Source organism: Pundamilia nyererei, unplaced genomic scaffold (genome assembly GCF_000239375.1).
Source record: "Pundamilia nyererei isolate P.nyererei 1_Seehausen unplaced genomic scaffold, PunNye1.0 scaffold00225, whole genome shotgun sequence".
Taxonomy (NCBI): Eukaryota; Metazoa; Chordata; class Actinopteri; order Cichliformes; family Cichlidae; genus Pundamilia; species Pundamilia nyererei.
Genome location: NW_005187626.1, coordinates 666,433 through 681,397, shown reverse-complemented (window position 1 = coordinate 681,397; position 14,965 = coordinate 666,433). Strand labels below are relative to the sequence as shown.

The following is a 14,965-nucleotide window of genomic DNA, read 5'->3' as shown; positions in this document are numbered from 1 at the left end:
AAAAAAAAGAAAAAAAGTTGGTACTATTATTTCTAAATACAAAAAATAATCCCACATTAATTAAAATGCAAAGTAAAGCTTATTTAATAGAAATATTATTTGTTACAACATTACACTACACTGCTGATGTAGGGAGGCGCCACCTAAAATCTTGCCTAGGGCGCCAGATTGGTTAGGGCCGTTTCTGCTCTACTGTGTGTGTGTGTGTGTGTGTGTGTGTGTGTGTGTGTGTGTGTGTGTGTGTGTGTGTGTGTGTGTGTGTGTGTGTGTGTCACTTCTCTGTTATGATCGTGTTCACCAGCAGAACACCTAAAAGCTCTGATTTAAGTCAGACAAACATCCTGAAACACGCCGCATTCAAACATAACGTGAATGTCAACGATGATTCCGATTCAATGGACTGAAGCTAAGAATCACTCTTACTGATCTCTGAGGTCGGGGTCGATCATCCAGTCAGACCTTCCTGAAACACAGGCAGGTGTGCCACCTGTGGTCGGCTCTGAGGTGTCTTTCTCTCGCTCGTTGTGGACTCGCTCAGGCCCAGTCTCCATCCAAGCCTTGAAAAAAGAAGATGAGTGAAGGGGTTGTTTATTTGGTTTAACCCTTAACCTTTTAATTAAGAGCTTAAAATATTGTCTAAGCTTCACCTGTTTCCAGGTGTAAACCAGGTGAACACGAAGAATGTGATGAACATATTTCCTGAAGTAGAGTTTGATGTTACGGGATGTACTTGAAAGCAGCACTCTGACCTGTATTGATCTGTGAACACTGGACGCCTGTCCATTAGCCGGAACCATTAGCAGCTTAATGTACTGTTAGGATTTAGCTTAGCATTAGAGTCCCGAGAGACCGTCAGAAGAATGTCGACAAACACTTCCCAAACTCATCATCATCATCATCATCGTCCAGAGTCATGCTGATCTCATGTGAGCTCAGCGCTCCCAGCAGCTCTTTACCTGATTAAAGGTGATGTAACCACAGACCGCCTGCAGAGGGCGCTGCCTCTCCATTCAGGTTTGTCCAATCAGATCAGATTAAAAAGAATAAGCAGAGGCTGCAGCTTCACTTCATTCAGGCTGAAGTAACTTGTAAAAGAGGCTCAGGTGTGCACCTGTCTCACCTGTGTGTGCTCCTGCAGGTGACTGCTGGCTGCTGGCTGCGATTGGCTCGCTGACGCTGAACGAGCAGCTGCTGCATCGCGTTGTTCCTCACGGTCAGAGCTTCAGCCACCAATACGCCGGCATCTTCCACTTCCAGGTGAGACTTTCTGCACAGAGGCCACGCTCATTCACCTGTAAAACGTGCTTTGTGGACATGGTTTGAGTGCGGCTGGTGGTTGATGCTGGATGAGGACACACCTGTCACAGGTGACTGATTCTCCTTCTTGCTCTGCAGTTCTGGCAGTTTGGGCAGTGGGTGGACGTGGTGATCGACGACCGGCTGCCAGTCAAAGATGGCGAGCTGCTGTTCGTCCACTCGGCTGAAGGCACTGAGTTCTGGAGCGCTCTGCTGGAGAAGGCCTACGCCAAGTAAGACCCGCCCACCTACAAACAGGTGTTCATGTTTGTAGGTGTTTGTTTGTGGTTTCAGGTGCCGATCTCCAGCCTCGCCGGTTTCAACGCGATCCAGCACGGCATCTGCGGGTGAACTTTGTGTTTACTACGTGTCTCTTGTTGTTTCTCAGGCTGAACGGGTCATACGAGGCGCTGTCCGGCGGCAGCACCACTGAGGGTTTCGAGGACTTTACGGGAGGCGTGTCAGAGATGTACGAGCTGAAGAAGGCACCCAAAGATCTTCATCGCATCATCAGCAAAGCACTAGAAAGAGGCTCGCTGCTCGGCTGCTCCATCGACGTCAGTTACGTCTCCTTGGAGTCAAACACACAAAATGTCCCGCAGACTTTCAGCAAATCAGTGCAGGCGCTTGTTTCTGTTTCAGGAAGTGATGTCACTGGTTTTTCAGGTGTAATTATATGTGATGATGTGAAAACGGAGCGTTTGTCCACACTGATCAAACGAACTTCTGTCTTCAGATCACCAACAGCCTCGACATGGAGGCGGTCACCTTTAAGAAGCTTGTCAAAGGCCACGCCTACTCTGTGACAGGCCTCAGACAGGTGAGCTCAGCTGCGAGGTAAAAGTAACAAACTGTTACCTGAGAGTCATGTCAGCTCACCTCCCTACGTTTGAATAACACCAAACTGTGAAACGTTGGCTGTAATAACAAGGATCCAAATTAAAGTCATGCAAAATGAATATTTAATTTATTTCTTTCATTTGTCAGAAGGTTCAGTAACACGTGACTGGCTTCATGGTCAGAATCAGAATGACTTTATTTATCCTCAGGGGGCAGTTAGGATGGTTTGGGCGTTTTGGAGTTCAAGGACTAAATGTGTTGGTGGATTTCCAAAAAAAGCTCAAATCAATCCAAAGTGTGTTTGAGTCGATCTCTTCAGCAGCAGACGGCTCCAGATCACGAAATGATTGTAGGCCGGTCGCTTTGACAGCTCTAGGGATGAAATCCTGTGAAAAGTAGGAAGTAGATTCTGCAGCTTGTTGCAGGGCGTTGATGTGGTCGCTCTATTACGTTTCCTGGATGGGGCCAAAGCTCACGCTCGGCTCCTTTTTACTGACTTTTCTTCAGTTTTTATACAATCAGCCACATCTCGCAGCTGATCGACTTCCAGTTTAAACTGGATTTTATTCTTGTTGGTTGGATTTTAGATGTTTTACCTAACAAAGCTCAGTGTGTCAGCTGGTTCTTTACTATATTACACACTAATGGCTGTTGTAGTACACAGGCTAACAGGCATTTCATTCATTTTTGGGCTCTATCTGATAGATACAGTGAAGAGTGACAGAAAGCAGAGAGAGGGCAAAGGACCACGGGTCGGATTCGAACCCGGGCCGGTTGCCCACTCATCCCAGCAAGCCAAACCGGCGCCCAAAATGATGACCCTGTTTTATAAAGTTTTATTGAATCAGTTTTAGACCAAGAGACATCGAGTGTCCTTCATGCCTGCTGCCTGCTGCACTTTGCAAATCAGTTTCCCATTGGGGACAATAAAGTTAGCATTGACCATTGTTTCTCAGGTGAACCGCTCAGTTTTAGATTTCCTCATTTGATCTCAGGTGTTTGTCCTCCTGTAGGTGGAGTACCGGCGCCAGCGCGAGCTGCTGATCCGGATCAGGAACCCCTGGGGTCAGGTGGAGTGGACCGGAGCATGGAGCGATAAGTGAGTGCTGCAGCTTGTCAGACTCTGCTAAGTGGGAGGAGGAGAGCACGGAGAGTTTAACGTTTGTTGGTGTTTCAGCTCCTCGGAGTGGAACGCCATCGACTCGGCCGAGAAGGACGAGATGCTGTGTAAGATGGAGGACGGGGAGTTCTGGTATGTTTGCTCTGTGATGATGACTGTGGTGTCTTTAAAGGACGAAGATGTTCAAACGACTGTCGCTGTGCAGGATGTCATTCCAGGAGTTCCTGCGTCAGTTCTCCCGGCTGGAGATCTGCAATCTGACTCCAGACGCTCTGAGCCAGGACTCCACCAGCTTCTGGAACACCGCCACGTACGAGGGCAGCTGGAGGAGAGGGAGCACCGCCGGGGGCTGCAGGAACCACCCGAGTGAGGACGGAGGGGCAGATACACCTCTTTTATACAAACATGGTGCCGTGCTCAAACTAGAACCAGTTCTACGCACGCCCACCAAGTCAGGACCTCTGATGTCAGTGACTGTGGGAGGGGCTACCAGTGATTGGCAGACCCAGCCAGACAACCTGTAATCCTGTATCATAGTTGGTTCTCAAAGCTGAGGAAATGCAGACTGGTTCTCCGAGGCTCGGCACCACGTTGGTGAAAAAGAGGTCTGAGTATGTCGCAGGGATTGTCTGGCTTGTGTGTGACGGGGGTGTGAAGAGTCTATGTAACATGTGAGCATGCGTGTAGGCGCAGCACCTGACGGCAGAGCAGAATGAAGAAGGTTTTGGAGTTGATAGAGACGGCCGCGGTCTAACGGGCTGCAGCCTTTGCAGTGTGTATTAAAAGGAGCAGTACCCTCATTGATCGTGGCTCGAGTTGGGAGTTCGCCTTGCAATCGGAAGGTTGCCGGTTCGAGCCCCGGCTTGGACAGTCTCGGTCGTTGTGTCCTTGGGCAACACACTTCACCCGTTACCTACTGGTGGTGGTCAGAGGGCCCGGTGGCGCCAGTGTCCGGCAGCCTCGCCTCTGTCAGTGCGCCCCAGGGTGGCTGTGGCTACAATGTAGCTGCCATCACCAGTGTGTGAATGTGTGGATGACTGGGTGTGTAAAGCGCTTTGGGGTCCTTAGGGACTAGAAAAGCGCTATATAAATACAGGCCATTTACCATTGAAGCCTCGTCTCTTCAGTATTCCTGGTGTCTCAGATAATTCCTGCCTGCCTCACTACTCTGCGAAAAGTGAAGGGAGTTGACCCCAAAGCAGGACATCAACCCCCCGTCCCAGTCTGCGGACCATGGTCCGACGGCTAGGAAACGTAAACAATTAGTTAGTGCAGGTGAGCCCAGGTTGCTCTGACTGTTGGCGTACCTTCAGGGTGGCGTGTTAGTGAGCGGGCCTGGACCCGACACAGTTTAAGTCAGTCCATCAGATTTTTACTGAGTCCCCAATCAGCATGAAAGTTTTTGTGCATCTTTATAATCTGGATTTTAGAGTTTCTCAAACCAACAGCGCTGCTCGGCGTGTTGATCACTGATAAGCAGATGCTACATGATGATCTTCAGGGGCTCAGCCGAACTTCTGTCCTGATCTAAGCGTCTAAAGAGAAAAGCGGAGGACCCAGCGTAGAGCCCGCGCTACACCTGACACCTGTGTGCGCCTTGGTTATAACTACATACTCGTGATGCTCTCCTGCAGACACCTTCTGGATCAACCCTCAGTATAAAATTTCCCTGCTAGAGGAGGACGATGACCCCGAAGATGAAGAAGCCGCCTGCAGCTTCTTGGTGGCGCTGATGCAAAAAGACCGCCGCCGCTACCGCCGCCAAGGCCAGGACATGCACACCATTGGCTTTGCCATCTATGAGGTCAGAGGTCAGAAAGGTGATGTTGTTATCACGCTGTATTTCTGCTGTTGGTGACGTTTCCTCTGTTCTCGTTCACAGATTCCTCAACAGGTGAGTCGCTCCGGTCCGTTTCACTTTTCCGTTTTTGTTTTAACTCGCTAACGGTGGCGGCGTTGGTCTGTCCCCCAGCACCGAGGCTGTCCCAGCGTTCACATGAAGAAGGACTTCTTCCTGCGTCAGTCCTCTTGCGCTCGCTCAGAGACCTTCATCAACCTGCGAGAGGTGAGCGGCAGGTTCCGCCTGCCGCCCGGCGAGTACCTGATTGTCCCGTCGACCTTTGAACCCTCGAAGGAGGCGGACTTTGTCCTGCGGGTATTCACAGAGAAGCAGTCTGAGAGCCAGTGAGTTCACCATGATCTATCTAGACACCTTTACTTATCAAAATAAAAGACCTCTCAGTGACAGTCTGTGACTCTGCAGGGAGATGGACGACGGCGTGGTGGCGAACTTTGATGAAGAGGTAAACAAACCAAACTGGCTGCTTTATGACTTTGTGTCTTTGGCCTTTGACCTTCCTGCTCTTCTCTGCAGGAGGAAGTGTCAGAGAGCGACATCGACGACTCCTTCAGGTCCATGTTTGCTCAGCTGTCTGGAGACGTGAGTTCATGAATTAAAACGTTCTTGGACTGAACGTGCAGAAACAGCGAGGACGTTCACTTCCTGTTTCCTCCCTGTAGGACATGGAGATCTCAGTGCGGGAGCTCAGGACCATCCTCAACAGAGTCGTGTCCAAACGTGAGTCTTCCTCAATCAGATGGAGGCTTCTGATTGGTCAGAGAGGTTGGCTCTGATGTGGTTGTGATCTGGTCTGGTTTGCAGACAGAGACCTGCAGACTGACGGCTTCAGCACGGAGTCCTGCAGAGCCATGGTCAGCCTCATGGACGTATCCTCGCCGCTCAGCACGTTGGACAGGTAAAGCTTGATGACTGATGTCTGAAATAAGACGTGTTGGCCTTGACTCGATCTCAGAAAGATGGCAGCGCTCGCCTCGGGCTGCTGGAGTTTCAGATCCTCTGGAACAAGATCAGGAAGTGGCTGGTGAGTGTGAACACCTGAAGCTCACAGGTGAAAGATATCGAGTTCATTTCAAACATAAAAACTTTATCTGTCATGAGACGGAGCACCGAGTCGCGTGTCCCTTCGATCGCTTTCCTCTTTTTCTTCCAGTCTGATTAGTTTAAGAAGTGGCCCCAAGTCTGAGCGATTGATTATCGGTGCTGGTCCATCAGGTCCTGGTTTTGTGGGTTTTAAATGTTTGGGTAACAAAATCTTCAATCCGATTGCTGATCGATCCGATCGAGTCCTGCGATGACGAGTTTGGTTTCATGTTTTCAGGGAATCTTCAGAGAGTTCGATCTGGATAAATCTGGCTGCATGAATTCCTACGAGATGCGTCTGGCGCTGGAAAATGGCGGTAACTGAGTATTGCATTGTTACTGAGCGTGCTCTGTTGCATTAAACTGACCTGAGATCTGTCGCATCCGCAGGCTTCAAACTGAACAACAAGCTGCATCAGATGCTGGTGGCTCGATACGCTGACAACGAGATCATCGACTTTGACAACTTCACCTGCTGCCTCGTCAAACTGGAGGCCATGTTCCGTAGGTTGATCATGTGACCGCGAGAACATGCACAATAAACCTTTTAACATTTTATTTGTCCTGAGCTGCTCCGTGTGTGTTTGTCAGGAACCTTCCAGCACCTGGACACAGACGGGACGGGCACCGTGGAGATGAACCTCATCGAGGTAAACCGTCTCTGAGCTCCACAAACACTGAGCTTAGACGCGCTCGAGTATCAGACCCATGTTAGTTTCATATGAGCGGAAGCAGGGCTTTGATATGTTGCCTGTAAGCATCAGTGTCCGTCAGGCCTGTGATGAGAATCATGTTTTGCATCATTTTTCTGTGTAAATCCTGTTTTCGTATTTATGGACCTGTTGTTCCACACGTGGAGTATCTTCCATCTTCAGCGTACAGTCTATGTTTGTGGATCATTTTACAGGAAACGTTAGGGTCGCCTCCGGCTCTGTTTGGGAACCAGGAGGCGCAGAAAGGTGTTTAAGTGCCCCTCCTGCCTCCAGTCTACATTTTATTTATTGTTTTTATAATAACAAATTTATTCTGCTGCGTAAACCAGATTACTGTGGACCGATCTTTTCATTGCTTGAGGAGCCGTGCATAAAGGATGCTTTGACTCAGTCAGATCTCTTGTAAGCCGATGATTTACGGTTCACGATTTGTCTGAGCCTCTGTGCCAGAGCGTAATTCTCACTCGCTCACATTAAAGCACAAACCTTTGAAAAATGACCCCCGCCTCCTTCCTGCGAGTCACTAGGATTTAGGACATGAATATGAATATAAATGTGATTATTACACAAAAATAAAAGAGTAAATAATCTGTCACATCAAACTTTAATCTCACAGACTGTCAATGTGTCTTCTCTCCTCAGTGGCTCTGTATGAGCATGTGCGGCTGAGTCACCTGAGCGTCAGAGCGCCTCCTCCAGGAAGAACCAGTCCATCACAGCTCTACTGCACTGAACTATACTGCAGTACTACTACTATACTACTGCAGTACTGCTACAGTAAAGCATGCAGCAGAAAGATATTAATCAGAGTACTCTGCAGCCTTATTCATATCCTGCATGATCACACACACAGGTATTGTAGCACACCTGTGCAGGTAGTAGTTTCTATAATCACTGGTCTTCCAGCTGTTGAATGGATGCTGGGAGAAAAATAAAGTAATTGATCAGCATCATTGTGTCTGTTTCTCTGAGCTTCGCCTCGTTTCCTGTGTGAGGAGCTGCTGATGCTGCTCTTCCCCGACCTGAAGCTTTATCAGCTGACCTTTAACCTGCCATCTCACCTCAGTATTGCAGCTGACTAATGATGTGTGAAACCGAGAGGAGTGAGCTGAACGTCGATCACACATTTATTTATTGCAGAAATAAAGAAAACAGCTGCGATGATTTTTCCATGACAGACTTTTACAAACACACTGCAAAGTTATGACATCACAGTTCCGTGATTGGTCAGTTTCAGTGTTGATGATAACGAACAGTGACAGCAGCCATCAGCTCCAGCAATGTCACGTGACCGGGGTCAGGGGTCATTCAGCACAGTCAAACGTCACGTGATAAATCTGTTTAATTCAGTCCTTGTTTCGGGCCCTGCTGAGCCTCGGTGCGCACAAGAACAACCAGAGTCCTCCACCCGTAGGCCACAGTCCACCTCGTTCCAGCCTCAGTCCCGGATCTGGTGCTCCCGTCCGTCCAGCGGGCCCAGCAGCACTGCCTGGGCCTCCAGCAGCGTGGTGTCGGTGCTGGCTCCCAGGAAGCGGGCGGTGAGCTCCATGTCCTGCAGCCGCAGACGGACCCTGGAGCCCGGCTGCAGGCCGTCGGCCCCGGCCGGCCGCTGACACACGCAGTGGAACTTCCCACCGAAGTCGATGTAGAGGTCGTCGCGGACCACCCGGAACAACCTGCCCACCACCACCGCGTCCTTGGCTGGGCCCATCTGGATCAGCGGGGACCGACGAAGCAGCGCAGCGAAGCTGAGCTCCGGATCCAAAGAGGAGGCCTTTGGCCCGGCCGCGTTGCTCTGTGTCTCCCGCCGGAGCACCTCCTGGTGGTCGAAGGCGGCGGAGAACCCGGAGATCGGGCTCTCGGCGGGGCCCGAATCCGAGCTGAAGGAGTTCCGGAGGAACCGGGGGGAGAGCCGGACCCGATACCGGAGCCCCGACACGACCCTGCACAGCGCCGCCATGTTTACCGCACAACCGGAAGTTCTGTCTCCGCGCACTTCCTGTGAAGGCTGTAGAGGCAAAAGCGTCACGTGGTCCTCCAAAAAGCACTAAGTAGACTTTTATTTTCTACCCAACATTTTACACTTAAGTATACAGTGAGGTCAAATATCTTCCTCCTGGATCAAAAGTGCAAACTGTGAACATAAAAATGAACAAATTCAAATATGTAGCTATACAGAAATAAGATAAACTAAGAATCAGTCCAACAGTGTTGTGCTTGAATAAAAGTAGAATAAGAAATAGAAAAGAATGAGAATAAATAAATACAATAGTGCAAAACTGAATTTTCCATGCTTTATAAATGAAACCAGACAAGGTTTTAAAACCATAAAACATTCCCATGATGTAAAAGCAGTTCAAACTATAAACGTTCTGCTTGTTTGACCTCTCGCTTGTGTCTTTTACCTAATGCATGAAACTGAGACCATGAATTACATTATTAGCTCACTAATTCGAATTGTTGTGGTGGCGTGACGTGGGCTCAGTGCACTCCGGATCAGCAGGTGGCGCTGTATATCATTGTACATCTGTACAGTAACAATGACGCGCGTTTTAAGTCAGAGAAGAAAAACTCAGCCAGTAAGAAGCGGAAGAGCTGCGCATGAGCGTTGTGCAACATGGAGGTGTCGGTGAGCGCTTTGGGCCGCAGAGGTTCTACCTGCGTGTTTCCGGTCGGTTCTGTGGTTAGGCACGTCCTGGACCGGCTCGTGCCGCTTCCGGAGGTGAGGCTGAGACGAATTATCCGGGATAACCAGGGTTAGCGTGAGTTAGCCCGGGTTAGGCGGTTTAAATGCACTCCGGGTATCAGTGTTAGCAGCTGCGCTAACGTTAGCATATAAAGTGTTTTGATGCATGCTTAATCTTCCAGGTAAGCACATCCCGCTCATCTGGACGTAGCGTCACTCATGTGAAAAAGTCACCTGGAAAAGTGACGAGACGTTCCTCCCACTGAAACCGCTACGTCCAGGTGAACAGAATCAACCTGTCGGCGGTTAGCATATAAGCTATAAGGCTAAACTCGGCATTAACCTGTCCCAAACGAGGTCAGCACTGACAGTAACCTCAGGTTATATCCAGAGGAGGCCGAAGCAATCACGAGTTTAACCCTTTCACGCATAGTGGTCACTACAGTGGACAGCTATTCAAAGGCCGTTTCCGTGTATTTGTGTCAGTGTTGATGGTGTACTTGCACATAAACAATATACACGGTGTGTATTGTTTATTCGTTTGTCAAATTCTTAAGTTAAATTGTTGTCCACTGAACCTCTTTGAAAAGTACATGTTTAAAAAATGAAGTTCAAAAGTCATTTTTTCATTCCTAACGATGAATAAAAATCCTGATTGAGTTTGTCATAATTCATGCATGAAAGGGTGAATCACTTTTAGGGCTGCCACGATTAGTCGACTAGTCACGATTACGTAGTCGACGACTTTGAAGCTTTATAAGATCCCAAAAGACGCAGGAATAAGTAGCAGGATTTAAGAGTGTAATAACGGACTGAAACAGAAGATGGCAGCACTGCATGTACAAGGATGCCAGCTGCCGTTAAACCCCGAAGAAGAAGAAGCTGTGTCCCAGAATTCATAGCGCAGCCCAGCTCAGTTTCCAACAATGGCGGCAGCTAGTTAGTTTTAATATTACTCTTATTATTCTTTCTGGGTCACAAAATAAACGTTTAACATATTTTCAGGCGAGAATGTAGCTGTGTAAACCTCAAATATCTGCTCAGTTTATCAAGACACCGCATATTTTCAAAAGCGCTCCGACGTTTTCGGAGACGTCTGTTACCCACTAGCTCGATAGCGAGCCGGGGGCTAGGCTCACTAGCGCCGTGAGAATACCGGACTCCCGGCAAATCGTTTTCAAACCCACCGCCGTCTTTCGCTACTCGGGTTAAACATGATATATGAGTCACTTAGATAACTTAAACATGTTATTGTTTGGCTTTTTTCAGTATTTTATTTGTTCCTGAGTAAATCGCTTTGGCTGATATTAAAGTTTTTACACAGCTGAATAAACGTCAAGCAGACAGCTGATTATCAGAAGTGTGAGATGCTCCAGAATTTACTCCGGTGTCCTGTTATATTTTAGATAGCAAGGAGTTTATTAAACTTCACCGAAACAATCTGCAAATTTCATTAAAATTTAATAAACTATCATCTTGTCTTTATTTTTAGTTAGCACATACTTTAAACACTTAAAGCTGTCAGCTAATGATAGTTATATAAGAGCAGATGCTGCTGGTGCAATAAGCTGTAGTTTTACATCCAATGGATGATGATCCGATTAGACGACTAGTCGCAAAAATAATCGGTGACTAGTCGACTATCTAATTGTTTGTGGCAGCCCTAATCATTTTGACTTAAATCCGTAAAATCAGAGCCTCAGGATCAGCCCTGTTATGACGTACTTCCTGCCAGCTCTTATTCATTGAATTATTTATTTAGATTTATTCCAGATTAAATAAACTGGAGGTGTGTTTACGGGAGGTTAAGGTCGCGGCATCAGGGGATGTGAAGATGATCGAAGGGTTCATCTCAGCGAGTTTTCATGTTTCCAGGATTTCTACGTCACCAGAGATGGGCGCCGGGCACACCTGGACGATCCTCTGGAGCATGGAGCCGTCTATCATCTGGAGCTCCGCCTCCTTGGAGGGAAAGGAGGTCAGTAAACGGAAAGTAGCTTCCAGTTTTCCTGCTGCAGAAGAGCTGAAGGAAACTTGTGAAATGTGTTTTAGGGTTCGGTTCAATGCTGCGCGCGCTCGGCGCTCAGATTGAAAAGACGACCAATCGAGAGGCCTGCAGGGACCTCAGTGGGCGGAGACTCAGAGACGTCAACCACGAGAAAGAGTGAGACAAACACACAGGAGCTGAAATGTTTAGATCAGACAGGAAGTGTTATTACTCTGTAGTCTTTAAAGTAGGGCTGGGTTTTGATTATCGATTAAAATAAATTCTAGCATGGATAACGTAAAATCGATTCATTAAAATCCTGAATCGATTTTTTAATAAAAATTTATTTTGCCTGAAACGCCAGAATCTCAGGTTAAACCTCACAAAACTTCAACAACCACCAAACGGCTAAAACAGAGGCTAAACTCAAAGTGCGGACCCGCCGACGGGTCAGAATTAGGGAGATGTCGCCTTTCTCACCCGGCGGCACGGACACGGTCGGGGCTGAAAGCCGACAGCTCGCTGATGCTGATGTTTCGGCGGCTCCGCGCTTTGTGTTTACGCCCTTTTTGCACAGATTCTGAAGCTGCAGGTTTTTATCTCTCCAAACAATATAGACCGAACCAGCAGGAAAGAAGATCCAAACTAAGCTTCACATAAACATCGTCATGGATTCACTCTGACTTTTGTTGTTTTGCTTCCACCACGATGCACAGCTCTCTCTCTCTCTCTCTCTCTCTCTCTCTCAACAACAGTTTCCCATCTAAAAATCAGTTTTCTTCATTATTCGCTTGCACACAAGTCTACAGCTGTTTACAGCGCTGTCGGACGCTGTTTTTTTTTTTTGTTTTTTGTTTTTTTTTTCCTTTTACTTACTTTTGAAAACAAAGCCTCATTTCTGCTGTTCAATGATGAACATATTTAAACTTTTTAAAATTACGCAACATTGCAAAACTCTCAGCTGTGTCTCTAATCAAACCTCTGTAACTTTGCTCTGCTTCACTTCAGCAGCATCAGGTCATGTTCACATGTTGATTAATGGTTTTCTTTCGTTTTTGATCTACTGCAGAATATTTTTATAAAATTCCTCAGTTACTTTGACACAAAGGCATCTGCTGTGATGCTCACAAGCTTTCTTTTTGTAGATATAAACATATGGAAATGTACTGATGCATCATCTGAATTATAATATTTCTGACTGTCTGAGGCAAAATTTCCCCGATTCAAATCGTGGATCGAATCGATTCGGGACCTTGTGAATCTGAATTGAATCAGTTCTAGAAATCAGTGACGATACCCGGCCCTACTTTAAAGGTCTTCCAGTAAAATCTGTGGTAAATGTAATGAAAGTCTCACCAGCAGGTGGCAGCGTTCAGCCAGAAGGCTCAATAACGTCTGTTTGCACGTTTTAGTTTCCCCACCTCAGCGTGGAGACACCTGTGCAAACACCTCTCCTGTCACACTTTGCTCCGCCCCCTGCTTCCTGCTCTGGTTTGCTGTCACGTTGGCAGTAAACGTATTGAGATGTTTGGAGCCAGTTTAACAGATTTGATGATGATGATGATAATAATAATAATAATAATAATAATAATAATATGGCTGCACTTAAAACATGATGAGAACAGAAACGCTTTGAATGTTATTTATACAGCAGTGTCCAAGGTGTTGTCCGGGTGAGCGCACTTAAATTTCAAGTGTCTGAAAACGAGGTTTAAAACACCAGAAAAACTCTGAAAGGTGAATTTTCTACAGTTGATGTAAAATATTCAGGTTAATTATTGATGATGATTCACCTCAAACATCTGCTCTGCAGCAGCTGCTGCTGTAAGATCAAAGCACTGTGATGTTGGGCCAGCAACACAGCTGTCAAACAATCTATCCCACCGTCGAGGTCACTTCCTCCTGCAGTTTGTGGGTAGAGTCTGATTGTGAGCGGCCGGTGCTCACTGCAGTGACATGTCTGTTCTTCTGTGGTGCGGCAGGATGGCAGACTGGCTGAAGAAGCAAGCGGAGCGCGAGGCAGAGAAGGAGCAGCGGCGTCTGGAGCGCTTGCAGAGGAAGCTCAATGAGCCCAAACACCAGTTCACCGACGCAGAGTACCAGCAGCAGTGCCACGACCTGTCCGAGCGACTCGAGGACTCGGTGCTCAGAGGTTGGCCGCGCTGCACAGCTCGCATGGTGAGAGCGCGAGGTCGCACGTGTTTGACGCCAGGTGTGTTTCCTGTTGCAGGTCTGCAGGCTTCCTCCAGCAGCCAGGTGAAGGTGGACGACATGTGCGGCGCCAAGAGGCTGAACTGTGATCAGAGTGAGCAGCCTGCGAAGAAGAAGACGAAGACAGCAGGAGGAGGGGGGTGCTTCTGGTGAGTCGTTAATGACAGGAAGAGTTGAACATGGCAGCTGTTACGCGATCACTCAGACAGGGAACGACAAGCACGCCGGCGGCGGCTCTGAGCTACAGCGAGCTTCTGAAAGGCAAATTATTCTCAATTATTGTCCTTGTCGAGATGGCAGGTCGTTCGCTGTGCGAGCAACATCACACCCTGACAAATAAAAACATGAGGTCAGCAGCCAGGGAGGTTCTGATTGGCTGAAACCAGTTGAATCCTGTGAGGTCACGCTTGGTGAAAAACAGTTAAGTGGGGTATCAGTGATTTCTGGTGAATCCATCAACTCAGCGGGCACTGTGATGTCAACAGGTTTCCTGGCGCCCGCTGACATCACAGCGTCTTTTATCAGCAGCTCCAGTGACCTCACCGACCACCAGCACAGATTCTTGTGTTCTGAGTTCAGCTGAAGCGCTCGCAGCTCGTCTCTGATGGTCAGCGTCCGTTTATGTGAGCTTCTGTCGGCTGTATTTGGTTGGAACTGCATCGTCTGTTACCTAGCAACAAAATGTGGGAAGCTGAGAAGGTTCAGAGTGAAACTGACTGATCATGCTTGTGCTCACAGGACGGGGCTGGAGGAGATGGACGAGCTGATGAGCTCAGATGATGACGAGGCCCCGTCCACATCCAGCGGTGAAACTGCTGCTGCCGTCGTTACCATGACAACACGAAGAGAGGCAGAGGAGGGTAGCAGGTAAAGCCCAAAGAGCGCCAGGGACCAGATCCACCGTCATTTAACGATGTCTGAAAGAGTCTTCTTTCATCCTCAAACAGTGGAAGCACCAGAACCACACAGATCCCCAAGGAGACCTCCAGGGACCAGACTGAGACACCGTCAGAGGACCGGGACCCTGAGGAGACCTCCACGGACCAGACTGGGACACCGTCAGAGGACCAGGACCCTGAGGAGACCTCCAGGGACCAGACTGAGACGGTTTCAGAGGACCGGGACCCTGAGGAGACCTCCAGAGACCAGACTGGGACACCGTCAGAGGACC

At 48.2% G+C, this 14,965-nt stretch overlaps 3 protein-coding genes across 4 annotated transcripts in view; 2 read left to right on the top strand and 1 right to left on the bottom strand.

The window, feature by feature from the left end:
• LOC102205209 (calpain-1 catalytic subunit-like) overlaps nt 1-7,860 on the top strand; it is a 13,161-nt gene extending 5,301 nt beyond the window's left edge. Inside the window, exons 4-22 of one of the 2 annotated variants that reach the window (XM_005748602.2) lie at nt 1,139-1,257; nt 1,396-1,529; nt 1,685-1,853; nt 2,033-2,116; nt 3,150-3,235; nt 3,314-3,388; nt 3,462-3,622; nt 4,891-5,060; nt 5,139-5,150; nt 5,229-5,440; nt 5,520-5,559; nt 5,631-5,696; nt 5,777-5,834; nt 5,919-5,983; nt 6,070-6,138; nt 6,436-6,514; nt 6,588-6,701; nt 6,789-6,847; nt 7,553-7,860. In XM_005748602.2, coding sequence (XP_005748659.1) covers nt 1,139-1,257; nt 1,396-1,529; nt 1,685-1,853; nt 2,033-2,116; nt 3,150-3,235; nt 3,314-3,388; nt 3,462-3,622; nt 4,891-5,060; nt 5,139-5,150; nt 5,229-5,440; nt 5,520-5,559; nt 5,631-5,696; nt 5,777-5,834; nt 5,919-5,983; nt 6,070-6,138; nt 6,436-6,514; nt 6,588-6,701; nt 6,789-6,847; nt 7,553-7,579 — 1,799 coding nt within the window. In that variant the 3' untranslated portion in view covers nt 7,580-7,860. The other variant, XM_005748603.2, reaches the window with a different exon arrangement.
• A 159-nt stretch (nt 7,861-8,019) lies between these two features.
• On the bottom strand, nt 8,020-8,961 carry mrps28 (mitochondrial ribosomal protein S28). Its single transcript, XM_013914794.1, has one exon. The coding sequence runs from the start codon at nt 8,868-8,870 to the stop codon at nt 8,349-8,351; it is 522 nt and encodes a 173-aa protein (XP_013770248.1). The 5' UTR covers nt 8,871-8,961; the 3' UTR covers nt 8,020-8,348.
• Nucleotides 8,962-9,429: 468 nt separating this feature from the next.
• LOC102216085 (SDE2 telomere maintenance homolog (S. pombe)) overlaps nt 9,430-14,965 on the top strand; it is a 7,032-nt gene continuing 1,496 nt past the window's right edge. The window contains exons 1-7 of the mRNA XM_005748643.2: nt 9,430-9,632; nt 11,472-11,574; nt 11,649-11,760; nt 13,566-13,735; nt 13,814-13,943; nt 14,533-14,661; nt 14,742-14,965. Coding sequence (XP_005748700.1) covers nt 9,528-9,632; nt 11,472-11,574; nt 11,649-11,760; nt 13,566-13,735; nt 13,814-13,943; nt 14,533-14,661; nt 14,742-14,965 — 973 coding nt within the window. The 5' untranslated portion in view covers nt 9,430-9,527. The remainder of the gene's footprint in view (nt 9,633-11,471; nt 11,575-11,648; nt 11,761-13,565; nt 13,736-13,813; nt 13,944-14,532; nt 14,662-14,741) is intronic.